Source organism: Leptopilina heterotoma, unplaced genomic scaffold (assembly GCF_015476425.1).
Source record: "Leptopilina heterotoma isolate Lh14 unplaced genomic scaffold, ASM1547642v1 Lhet_361, whole genome shotgun sequence".
In the NCBI taxonomy this organism is placed as follows: Eukaryota; Metazoa; Arthropoda; class Insecta; order Hymenoptera; family Figitidae; genus Leptopilina; species Leptopilina heterotoma.
Genome location: NW_025111042.1, coordinates 909,676 through 922,902, shown reverse-complemented (window position 1 = coordinate 922,902; position 13,227 = coordinate 909,676). Strand labels below are relative to the sequence as shown.

Genomic DNA, 13,227 nt, shown 5'->3' with positions numbered 1-13,227 from the left:
ATCAAGGTTCAAATGCCCTTAAGAAAAGAAATAAAAATTTTGTAATTTGCATTATAATAATAAATTGAATATGACGTTCCGTGCGAGTAACATTTGCTGGTATTATTATAAAATTAGTAAAAGTATTGAATAAAAAACAAAAATGAGTATAAAAATATTTGAAATGAAACGTGATCATAAATAAAAATTAACGCTTGATTAATTGAAACGAGAGGAAAAAGAAAATAAATCCAAATTTAATTTTTTTTTATACAATTCGAAAAGTTTTGTGGAATATAAATTGCTTGTTTAAATTGTAAAATGCCACAAGTTTTATGATGCGGTTGATTTAAAAAGTTGAGAATGATTTTTATATGTACAACAACAAGTGAAATTGGCTTTTATTTCATTTTTAATATTAAATTTCATAAAGATAAATTTTATTATCATCCTCCCTTCTCTATTTTAAAGTAACCAATCGTGTTTATTTCGATAGCCGTCTGTCGCGTGGCATTACACCTGCCCTAAAGTAGAAGTTGGCCTGCTGTCAGCTGCTCCCGTTTGCTGCTGCATAGCAACTCAAGAAAATTATAATGATAATTATCAAGAAAATTTTCATTATTTTTATCTTCTTAAAAACTATTTCACTTTCGTTCCAAATTTTTTTTCTTTATAATTATTTTTTTAATCAATTATTTTTGAATCAACTGATAAATTTGCGAAAATAAAAATTTAGAAAAATTGAAAATAGTTCAATTTTTCTTAGTTGAGTTGAAAATAAATTAAACTTAAAAAATAATTAAAATGTAGAAAAATAATTGAAGAAAGTGAAGCAAAAAAATTTTTTTGAGGGGAAAAATTTTTTTTTTTTTAAATGTTACATATATTATTAAAATTTGTGTTACGATAGGTGTTTGCATTTTTTTGCGGACGAAAAAATTTAAATTGTGGGTCTCACGAAAATAAATTAAAAGGATCAGGAAAAATTTGCAATATTAAGATGTTAATTCATGCGCGTGTTCAGAGAAGCATGAGCACTTAAAAAGTACCACCCAAAAGGGTTGGCTCCAAACCTCATTTCCTGTTGCGACTCTTTTTTTCAAGTGGCCACTCGTTGAAACTTCAATTTCAAACCGAAAAATTCATACAACTAACGTTAATTTCCCTTCTCTTGGTTTTCCTGTTTCGTTTAAAGTTTAAACACATTTTTCCTACTTATATTTTACTCACAATTATATCATTTATTTATTTATTTTTCTTTCTTTTTCTTCTTTTATTCATAAATAACAAAATTCATCACAATAATTCAATTATTTTCATAAGTAATAAAATTATTCTCAGGTATTTAATCATTTTTAGAAATTTTAATAAAATTCGTAGCGAGAAATCAAGTATTTTCACTGAATTTTCAATTATTTACATAATTTAAAAAAAATTCAATTATTTTCACGGAAAATCAAATTTTTTACTGAATTTCAATTATTTACGAAATTTTAATATTTATCGTAAAAATTCAATTATTTTTCACAAATAATCAAATTTTTCACTAAATTTCAATTATTTACAAAGCTTTAATAAAATTTATTTCAAAAATTCAATTATTTTCACAAAAAATCCAATTTTTCACTGAATTTCAATTATTTACGAAATTTTTCATATTTATCGCAAAAATTCAATTATTTACAAAATTTTAATAAAATTTATTGCAAAAATTCAATTAATTTTAAAAAAAATCAAATTTTTCACTGAATTTCAATTATTTACAAAATTTTAATAAAATTAATCGCAAAAAATTCAATTATTTTCACCATTAATGAAATTTTTCACTGAATTTCTATTATTTACAAAATTTTAATAAAATTTATCGCAAGCATTCAATTATTTTCATAAATAATTAAATTCTTTTGAGGAATTCAATTATGTATTTTTTAAAAATTTGGTACAATTCATGGCGAAAATTTAATTATTTTCATAAATTATTCGCAGAAATTTAATTATTTTTAGTGCAAATTAAATAAAATTTCACGAAAGAATTCAATTGTTTTTTTTAATTTTAATTGTTTTCTTCGACAGAAAACAAGTATTTTAAAAAAATTTTGATACAATTCTTAAGAATTGAATTCAATTATTTTCTAAAATTTTAATAAAATTGTTTGCAAAAATTCAATTATTTTCATAAATAATAACATTTTTCTCAGGAATTGAATTATTTTAAATACAATAATTAAAAGAATTCAAATATTTTTAAACATTTTAATAAAATTCTACACAAAATTTTATTTATTTTCATAAATTTGGAGAAAATTCTTTTGATAAATACAATTATTTTTAGTACCTACAATTATAATTTAAATCCTCGAAAGTAATTAAAATTTTTCTTTGAATCAATCGAATTTGTATTTTTACAAATTTTATTAACTTTAATATAAATAAAAAAAGTACTTTGCAGAAATTCAATTGTTTTCAATACAATATTTTAATTAAATCCGTTGAAAAAAATTTGCATAACTTCAATAATTTTCCAAAATTTTAATAAAATTTGGTTATTAGACTTTAATTGTTTTCAATACATTTTTAATTATGATTTAAAATTAAAATTTTCAAATTTAAATAATTCTAGAACTTTTCGAAAATTATTTAAAATAACTAATTTAGAGAAAAATTTTAATTAAAAATTTCCAGAAAATAATTGAATTTTTGGAAGAATTACAGTTATATTTTTGAGAAGTAATAAAATTTAAAATTTTGAAAAATGTTAACACCTTTTAAAAAATAAATAACAAGAAGTATTTAATATATTTATTTAACAAAATTATTGTTTTTTTTAATAATTGAATTTAGAAAATGTGAATAAATTAGGTGTTTGAAAAATTTGAATTACAATTTTTTGTGAAGATAATTGAATTCCCAAAAGTAATTTGAAACTAATTCCCCAAAAAATGAATGAAAAAATTGTAAATTTCGTCAAATTTTGTTTTAAATTTTTATATTATGCAGAATTTTATTCCACTTTTTGAAAAAAAATTTTGTTTTTGAAAAAAAAAATGTGAAGAAATTTGAAAAATAATTGAAATTTTTGAAAATAATTGAATTGTGTCCACGAGGATTTAAATTTTTCGAAGAATTTAGTAAAAATTGTATTCAAAACAATTGAATTCTTATAAAAAATTGTATCAAAATTTTTTATACAAACTTGTTTTCTGTCGACGAAAACAATTACATAAAATTAAAAAAAAATAATTAAATTCTTTAGTGAAATTTTATTTAATTTGCACTGAAAATAATTAAATGTCTGCGAATAATTATATTATTTATGAAAATAATTGAATTTTCGCCAAGAATTTTATCAAAATTTTTAAAAATAATTTTATTCCTCAGAAGAATTTTATTATAAAAAAAATAATTTAATTCTTCTGAACAATTTTATTCATTTTTATTTAAATAATTGAATTTCAGCGAAAAATTTTATTATTTTTGAAAATAATTGAATGTTTGCGATAAATTTTATTAAAATTTTGTAAATAATTGAAATTCAGTGAAAATATTTTACCATTTGTGAAAATAACTGATTTCTTGTCATGAATTTTATTAAAATTTTTTAAAAATGTTGAAATTCCTGTGAAGAATTTTATTTCATGTGGAAATAATTGAATTCATGTGAAATTTTAATTATTTATAAAAATAATTGAATGTTTTCGATTTTTTTTTTGTACTAAACTAAAAAGCGACTAAAACGATTTTTTTGCGTCTTAAAGTCGATCCGAGACCTAATATTTGTACAAAATAGCATCTTTTCTTTAGGAAGAATTAACATAATTAATGGAAATTAATTTCTAACGAAAGTTTACCTTTTTATAAAATTAAACTACAACTTTAGAAATAATGTTCATTACAGTCTCATAATTTTTCTGACTTTGCATAATTATGTATCATTTAATTATAAAAAGTTGAAAATTTTTGTTTGTAACAATATAGAACTAATGTAATATGAGTATAAAGTTAATATTATATTGAGAATATAAAATATGGCAAATTTAATTAATTTTTCAGTTTAAATAAAATTAAAAATTTAATACTGCCAGGAATGGAAAGTACAATATAAATATTTGTTTCATTTTCATAAAACACGGTAACCCAGATTTATATTATTTAAAGAGGTTTCATTTTCATTGTATATAGGAAACTATAATTTTTTTTTTCTCTTTTTCTTTTTGGTTTAGAATCGAATCAAATGAAAATTTACTGGATACGAAACAAGTGCTTCAGGCGATAGGAGATAGATTTTCATTTGAGATAATTAGAAGTTCATTTCACCCGAGAAAACCTTTATTTTTAGAAGAAGAGAAAGAAAAAGAAAAGAGAGTGGAATTTACTGGTGAATTAAAAATTTCTTTAAGAAAATGTATTATTAGGGAAAAATATTAAAATAGTTTAAATTTTCTAAAAAATGATTTTTCTTCTTTGATAATTTTACTTTTTTTTGGAAAAAATTTTGATAATGGATAATTTTCGTGTTTGATTCTATCAAGAGATATGTATCATTGACTCTAATTAAATTTTTTGCTTGCAGGTTTCAGCGCATGCTCGTGCAGAAAATTGTGCGAATGCGTCGATCAATGCCAAAATGTGAATAATACATTTAAGAACAAGAAATATACTTTAGTCATGTAATTGCAACTTGAGCCTTAAGGACTTTTCTATCATTTTTCCATCGTCTATTTTTCGTTGTTATTAACATTATTTTTTTGGAAAATTGAGAAGTCAATCGACAAGTCTGAGATTAAATCAATATTTTAAGAGAGGAAAATCTTGTTTGCAAATGGTCAAGTAAGTAGAAAATTTATCATTTGCTGATAAAGAAATATGAAATTTAAACTCTATATTGTTACCAATATAAATCGAGATTTATCAGTTTTTCAAAAAAAATTCTTCTTCTCTACATTTTTAATATTCTGATAACGTTTATGTTGTATTACTACCTTTTTTTACAATTGGCAAATATTTGGAAACTTTTTTTATACTTGCGACACTAAAAGATACTTTTTTCCTTTTTTGACAATTTTTACTACTTTAAATTCGCTAATAGTTGGAAATACAAAAATTATTCTCAAAAATAAAATAAAGTGTAATTCTTAGAAACAATTCAAAAAAATTTAATAAAATTCTAAAACGATTCAATTATTTACAAACATTTTTCGAAATTCAATTACTTTCATTTATTTACTGTTTTAATGAAATTTCCCAAAAGAATTCAATTTTTTATAAAATTCATTTTATTCTTCGTAAGAATTCAATTATATTTTTACAAATTTAGAGAAAATTTGAATTTTGCAAAAATGTAGAATTTACTTTTTTTGCAGAATAAGAAAGAAAAAGAAAGGAAATATTTTAGATGAAAAAAGAATAAAAGAGTGAGAGAAAAAAAGAAATAAAGAAAAAAGAAAGAAGGAAAGAAAAAAAGAAAGAAAGAAAATTAAAATAATGTAACCAAATTTATTGCAGAGTTTTAAATTTGTAATTTTCAGCTTAAGAATCAATTTATTGAGTCAACTCTCTGCTTGTCGAAAAATTAAAACTTTGTAAACTTTTGTTCAAGACCTTCAATTATCTTCATTGGTAAAAAAAATCACATTAAATTTCATTAGAAGATTTCCTTTTTAATGAAACAACTACGAGAAAAACGTGATTATTGAATAGCAAATGAAGAATTACTAACCGGTTTAGAAAATTTTAATTCTGTCGATTCATTCCTATTTCACAAAATCTGACACAATAATTATCATTTTCTTTTTAATTTCCTATACTTTTTGTACCACTTACATTTATTTTTCTTTGCAAAATAAAAGTAAATCCTCGAAATTTGCGACTTATTTAATAGTCCTATTTAAAAAAAACGTGAACAGACGTAAGCAACATGTAAATTTTCTTAGTGTAAATGACTATAGAATAGTCAATGTAATTTATGGCATAATATGTTTTTTGTTGAAATCACAAAAGGAATATATTATTCAAGATTTACTTTCATTATCAAAGTTTCCGTTACTAAGATTGTAATTTATTAATTAATTTTTTCTGAGTGCAAAACTATTTGTTTATCTCTAAGTAATTTCAAAACAAAATACGAATTAAAATTTTTCAAACAACTATCAGAAAATTGCAAGAATATAGAATTTAAAATTAATTGAATTTCTTCAAAATTCAAATCTTCAAACAATTTTAATATTAAATTAAAATTTTTGAAATTGAATTATTTCTAAAAATTTCTACCCCCAACTCTTCTAATATTAAATTATTTATGAATTATGAAAATTTGATGATAAAACTAAATATTTTACAGATAAGTCTACAAAAATATATTCTGTTATAAATTTTAATATACTTTTTTTTAAAGATATAATTGAATATTAAAATATGATAAAAAAAATTCTATTGAACTATTTAAAAATTCGTGAAAAAATGGTAAATAGATTTTTTTGTTTCCAAACGTTTTTAAATATTTTCAATTTTAAAATTAATGTATTAAAAATAATTGAATTCCTTCGAAGAATTTTATTATTTATGAAAATAATTCAATTCCTTCGAAGAATTTTATTATTTATGAAAATAATTGAATTCTTGCTAAGAATTTCATTGAATTTTTTTTAAATAATGGAGTTTCTTTAATAATTTTAATTGAAAATTTTTAAAGTAATTATATTTTATGAACAATTTCTTTCAAAAGTTTTTAAAATAATCGTAATACTTAATAAATTGAAATTAAACATTTAATTATTGAATTTTATTAAAATTTTTAGAAAATAATTAAATTCTTCTCAGAATTTTATTTCAATTCTCTAAAATAATTTAATTCATTCGAGAAATTTTATTAAAATACAGAAAATAATTGAATTCTTTCGAAGAATAGACACTATTAAATGTTTTGACAATAATTGAATTCTTTCAAAAAATGTCTTAAATTTATTGAATATAATCGATTTTGTTAATTAATTTAAACAATTTTATTAGAGTTTTTGTAAATAATTAAATTCTTTTAAAGAATTTCTTTAAGTTTTTTTTAAAAATATTGTAGTTTGTTGAATATTTTTAATTAAAAATTTTGAAAGTGATAGAATTTTATGACCATTTTCTTTCAACTTATTAAAATAATCGTGTCTGTTAATAATTATCATTAACTATTTAATTTTTGAAGCTAATTAAAATTGTATTAAAAATAATTGAATTTCTAAGAATAATTTTATCATTTATAGAAATAATTTAATTTTTTCAACGAATTTTATTATTTATAAAAATAATTTAATTGTTTTGAAGGATTTATTCAAATTTTAGAAAATAATTAAATTCTTTTAAAAAATTTTATAACCAATTAAGAAAAAAATTGAATTTTATTAAAATTTTGTGGAAAATAATTGAAATTTGCAAAAAATGTCACTATTTATAAAAATAATTGAATTCCTGAGATGAATATTATTATTTATAAAAATAATTTAATTCTTGCAATAAATTTTACTACTTGTAATAATAATTGATTTATTTCGAAGGATTTATTGTAATTTTAGAAAATAATTGTATTCTTTCGAAAAATTAAAAAAAAATTGAATTGTTTCGAAGGATTTATTTTTCTAAAATTTTAATTTTAGAAAATAATTAAATTTTGGAAAAAAATTTTATTAAACTTCCTTAAAATAATTAATTTTATGCAAAGAATTTTGTTGAATCTTCATCAGAATTACTTTAAAATTTCTTGAAAATAATTGAATTTTTTTGTGAAGAATTCGAATTAATATTTTTGTAAATAAATAAATTCCTTAGTAAAAATTTGTGACTTATAAAAATAATTAAATTGAATTCGTTTAAAACTTTTATAATAAATTAAGAAAAAAAATGGAATTCTTTCGTGAAATTTTTTTGAAAATAATTGAATTTTTGCAAATACTTTACTATTTAAAAAAATAATTGAATTGTTTCAATGGATTTATTTAAATTTTTAATAATTGAATTCTTTCGTGAAATTGTATCAAAATTTTGTTGAAAATAATTGAATTTTTGCAAAAAATTATATTTTTTCAATTATTTATAAAAATAATTGAATTCTTCCGAATAATATGTTATTATTTCTGAAAATAATTGAATTCTTGCGGAGAATTATATTAAAATTTTTGAAAATTTAAACAATAATAAGTTATGTACTTAATAAGTGAATTTTTTATATTTTGATAAAGAAATTATTCGAAAATTTTAATTTATTGATAAAAATTTTTTGCTAATTTGCATCACGTTCTCCGCGCGCGTAATATTTGCTGGAAAGAATAATTAATACTAATAGTAATGAAAATAATAATAATAAATAATAAAAAAATATAATAATAACAACAATGATAAATAATAATAATAATGAGCAATCAATGAACGTATTTGTCAAGATGATAAGAATAATTAATTGATTTGGGAGTAGATCAATTTTTATCTTTTGAAATTGTTAACTCATAATGCGTAAGAAAAATATTTAAGTTTATCTTTTTCCTACTCATTATTTACTTGTTCTTATTGTTTATTAAGTCATTGAGAAAAATTGCATTGAGAAAAAATGCGTGTTGTAGAAGATTTTGTCATGTTTATTTTTACAAAAATTATTTAATCAATTGAAATATATAATCTTTGGCAAAAATTTAATTCAAATTGCATGAAAATGTCCTATAGCGCAGTTTTTGTTGCTTAATAACGTGCGCAATTTAAAATAATAGTAATCTCGTCTCGCTCGTAGTTACGAGGACCTCTCGTGACTATCTCTTGGTTTATAACCGCAAAATGTAATAATAAATTCTGCACTAAACATAAAGTCGTCTATCCTATTGTCAGGGTATATATAACACTTAGCAAGGATTTTCTCAACATTTCAGTTTCAGTTGATATTCAATATTTTTCACTTTTCGTCGTTAATAATAATTTTCGATTTTTTAAATTTTGTTTTTCTTTTTTAAGTGTTAGAAAATTTGCCAAACTGACACATATTTAAAAAATTATTGTAAAAATTATTATAAAAATTATTGTATTTTAAAATTTTTGACAAAAAAAAATTTTTTATTTTTTAAAAAATTTTAAATCCTTAGAATTTAAATTTTAATCAATTTTCGTATTTTTCAGATGAAAACTTGTCCGGCCTATTGAAAAGAAACGTTATTTTTGCTGTAATAAAATGAAGGAAGAAATTTATTCTCAAACTTTGGAAATTCAAGATATGTCACCTTCGGAAATTTTGAAACTGGAAAAAAGCGCAAGTAACAATAAAAGTGAAAATAATGATGAGTGGGAAGAAATTAAAAATCAAAAAGCAGCAATGAAATTGGAAAATAATAATAATGATCTTCAGAATGAAATTGTAACAATATGGAAAAATGATTATAACAAATCTGCTGAAAATAATAATAATAATAATATTAATGACTTGAGGGACCAGGAAATATATTTAGTAAATAAACTAAAAACTCTTAGTTATCCAGATAATTCTGAACTATTTGGTGACAAGAAAAAAATTGAATTCTTAGCTAATTATCTTAAATTAGAAGAAGAAGGTTGTAAAAATGGATTTAAAATTTTGCCGGACGATGTGCTGAACATAATTATTGCAACCAGTCTCGAAGGTGATTGTGGAAGATCACCCGATGAAAGACCGGATTGGCTCGATTTGGAGAAATTTAAACGGGGTCAAAAATTTGCAGTGGACAATGCATTTGGAATATCGTATTCGCAACTATTGTCACTTTTTATTTTATTTTCCTTTGAAGATGGACTTAAACCTTTGGTTGTTACTGGAAAGTCCAGTACGCCTTACACAGCTTTTAAGAGGTAATTTTTCTTCTTTTTCTTCTTCTTTAAATTAATGACTTTGAATGTTCCAAAGAAACCCAAAAAAAACACAATTTTAGATTTTGTTTTTCAGGATTGTGACAAAAATTTAATTTTCCTTTTCCCTGATTTCCTAACAGAATTTTTGACTTTTCCCCTAAAGAATATTCTGATTCACTCTAAAAATCTTTTTTTTAAATAAAAAAATGTTCTCTAAAAAACTCAAAAAATGTTCTATTAAAATTTATTTACGAATTTCTCTAATTGTAAAATTATTCGAAAACATCTAGTTTTATTCAAAATAAATATTTAACGATTATTAGTTTTTCCAAGAGAATTTAGATTTTCAAACAACTTCAAATTCGAACCTTTTGAAATTAAATAAGTTATAAGAATATTTTTACTGCAACTTCTTCAAAATTATTTTCTTCATTTCAATTCAATTATTATTTTCTGGAATTTTTAACTAAAATTCTTCATTAAATCAATTATTTTAAATAATTTTTGATAAAGTTCTGTGAAAAATTTAAAACAATACATTTATTTACTATTCAATTTTACTGAAATTTTGATTATTCGGAAATATTTTAATTAAATATCTATTTATTAGAGAACAAAAATGATATAATAATTATTTTTAAATGATTTCAAAAAAATTTGAACTTAATTGTTAAAAAAAATTAGTTTCACAGAATTGTTAGTTAAAAGTATCAAAAATTCAAATTTCCAAAGATTTTAATTTGAAACCTTTTCCAAATTCAATTAATTTCTAAAAATTCATGCTATAATGATTTTAAAATTCAATTATTATCTAAAACTTTATCTGAAATTCATTTCTATAATTCATTTTTATTAGCAAATTGTACGAGAATTCAATTATTTAAATACGAAGAAATTTGCATTTGAGAAATTCAATAAAAAATTGTATTTAAAATAATTTAAATCTTGCGATTAGTTTTATTATTTATGAAAATAATTGAATTTTTGCAAAAAAATTTTATTAATTTTTAAATAATTAAATTCTTGCGACGATTTTAATTAAAATTGTATTTAAAATAATTGAATTTTTCCGATGAATTAAGTTATTTTTTAAAATAATTGAATTCTTGGAAAGAATTTTATTAAAATTTTTAAAAATTGATTTCCCGACAAGAATTTGATTATTTATGAAAATAATTTGTTTCTCGTGAAGAATTTGATTAAAATTTTTGTTCAAATAATTGAATTCCACTGAAAAATTTTTTTATCTGTGAATATAATTGAATTCTTGCAATGAAATTTACTTAAAATTTCATAAATGATTAAATTACTGTGAAAAATTTTATTATTTGTGAAAATAATTGATTTCTTGCAACGAATTTTATTAAAAGTTTTAAAATAATTGAAATCCTAAAAAGATTTTTATTCTTTAATAGAAAATAATTGATTCCCTCAGAAGAAATTTATTATTTTTAAAAATAATTAAATTCTCGTAAAAAATTTTTTTCTTTGAATTATTTACAACAATTTTTAACAACATTTTGAAAATAATTGTTTTCTTGGTGAAAAATTTTATTCCTTTTTAATATAATTGAATTCTTGAGATGAATATTGTTATTATTTATGAAAATAATTGAATTTTGCATTGAATTCCGTGAAGAATTTTTTTGCTTTTGAAAATAATTGAATTCTTTGTGACGAATTTTGTTATTTTATGAAAATAATTGAATTTTTCAAAGGATTTTATTAAAATTCCTGAAAATAATTGAATTTCTGTGAAGAATTTTATTATTTACCAAGATGATTGATTTTTTTCGAAGAATTGCATTAAAATTTTGTAAATAATTAAATAAATATTTTGAAAAATAACTAATTTCAACAGAAGGGGAATCAAAATTTTTTTCCGAAAAAAATAGATCAATTCTTTCTCAAGAATTGAGATAATTTTTATTTTAGTTTTTTATTTCAAGAAAGTTACTTTATTCTTTTTTTCGCCTGGTTTTAGATACATTTCAACTGGACGACGAGTGAGGAATTGGTACATGGACGATCCTTGGAAAAAGGGTACAGCAGCTTACAATGACATTCAAACAGTACGAAGGATGCACGAGGCTGTGAGAAAGAAATTAGCGTCTATTGATAACGAAACAATAGATAAAGAAGCTAAAATTAAAAATCCATTTTGTCCAACGAGAAGTATTCTCATAGAAGATTTTCAATCGGCTTGCGCTGCACCAAGTTTAGGACAATGTCCTTATACGCTTTACAAAAATCCGGAATTATTTTCTTTTCGGCCTAAAGGACTCAATCAAGGGGACATGATTGCAACGCAATTTGGATTTATGGGCTTGATAATTTTATATCCCTCGAAATTTGGAATTTACAATGCGACCGATGAGAATTTAGAGGCATTTTGTCACACTTGGCGGGGCATTGGATATCTTCTGGGAATAGACGACGAGTTGGTTTCACTTTTAATTTAATCTAATTAATTTTACATAAACTTGTCATTTTCTCACTTTTTTCTATTTCATGTTTTACTAATATTTAATTTTTTTTTTGGTTAGATTTAATTTTTGTCGAGGAACATTGGATGAAGTGAAGCAACGTTGTAGACATTTTCTGGAGTATTGGGCAAAACCGAATTTTCGTGAATTAACTCCGGAATGTGAGCACATGATGAGATGTATAATTGAGAGTTTGAAGTATTATGTACCTGGTGGTTGTTACGAGACATGCGTTTTATATTTGTCGGAAATGCTGAATATACAAATGCCCAGATTGTATTCAACATTAACGTATAAGATGTGGTTTAGATATCACTTTTCTAAGTAAGTGAATTTATTTTCTTTTTAAATTGAAACTTTTTTTCAAGAAATTTGTTTAGTTGCATAAAATTCGCTGACTATTTCTGTTTCGTAATTTTAGTCACTGTAAATTTTACTATATCAGGATTGACATAAAAATTTAATTTTGTTTTTCCCTGATATCCAGAAAATAAAAACTTCAAATAATTTTGAATTATAATAAAAGCAATAGAAAATATAAAAAATATTTAATTTACCTATAATATAAATTTTTGTAAAATGAAAAATATTCCTTTTTAGGATTCTTTATCAATATACATGTCAAGTGCCTGGAGTATTATGGTTATTAAACAAAGGAGTAAATAATGCACTGGACAAAGCTTTGAATTATAGTGCAGAGAAACATGAGGAATTAAAAATAAGGTCTGAGGAAACGTTGAAAAAATACACCTAATTTACCTGCTACCTGCATAGAATTAAAATATTTTCTATCGTCAGATATTTTTAATACAGTAAAATAATGAGCACAATAAGGGGGAATATTAAAAATATACACAATTTTAGAAATGCTTGACAACTGTATATAATATTATATTTTTAAGAACAAGTGTTAGTGCAA

General features: G+C 21.3%; 2 protein-coding genes across 4 annotated transcripts in view; both read left to right on the top strand.

The window, feature by feature from the left end:
* Nucleotides 1–4,686, top strand: part of LOC122505659 — a 20,429-nt gene extending 15,743 nt beyond the window's left edge. For 2 of the 3 annotated variants that reach the window (XM_043617431.1, XM_043617430.1), the window contains exons 7-8: nucleotides 4,200–4,354; nucleotides 4,550–4,686. In XM_043617431.1, the coding sequence (XP_043473366.1) occupies nucleotides 4,200–4,354; nucleotides 4,550–4,650 (256 nt within the window). In that variant the 3' untranslated portion in view covers nucleotides 4,651–4,686. The remainder of the gene's footprint in view (nucleotides 1–4,199; nucleotides 4,355–4,549) is intronic. The other variant, XM_043617432.1, reaches the window with a different exon arrangement.
* On the top strand, nucleotides 4,668–13,227 carry LOC122505655. The gene is made up of 5 exons (XM_043617426.1): nucleotides 4,668–4,806; nucleotides 9,121–9,822; nucleotides 11,807–12,262; nucleotides 12,369–12,632; nucleotides 12,909–13,227. Exons 2-5 carry the CDS (start codon nucleotides 9,173–9,175, stop codon nucleotides 13,060–13,062), a joined length of 1,524 nt encoding a protein of 507 aa, XP_043473361.1. The 5' UTR covers nucleotides 4,668–4,806; nucleotides 9,121–9,172; the 3' UTR covers nucleotides 13,063–13,227.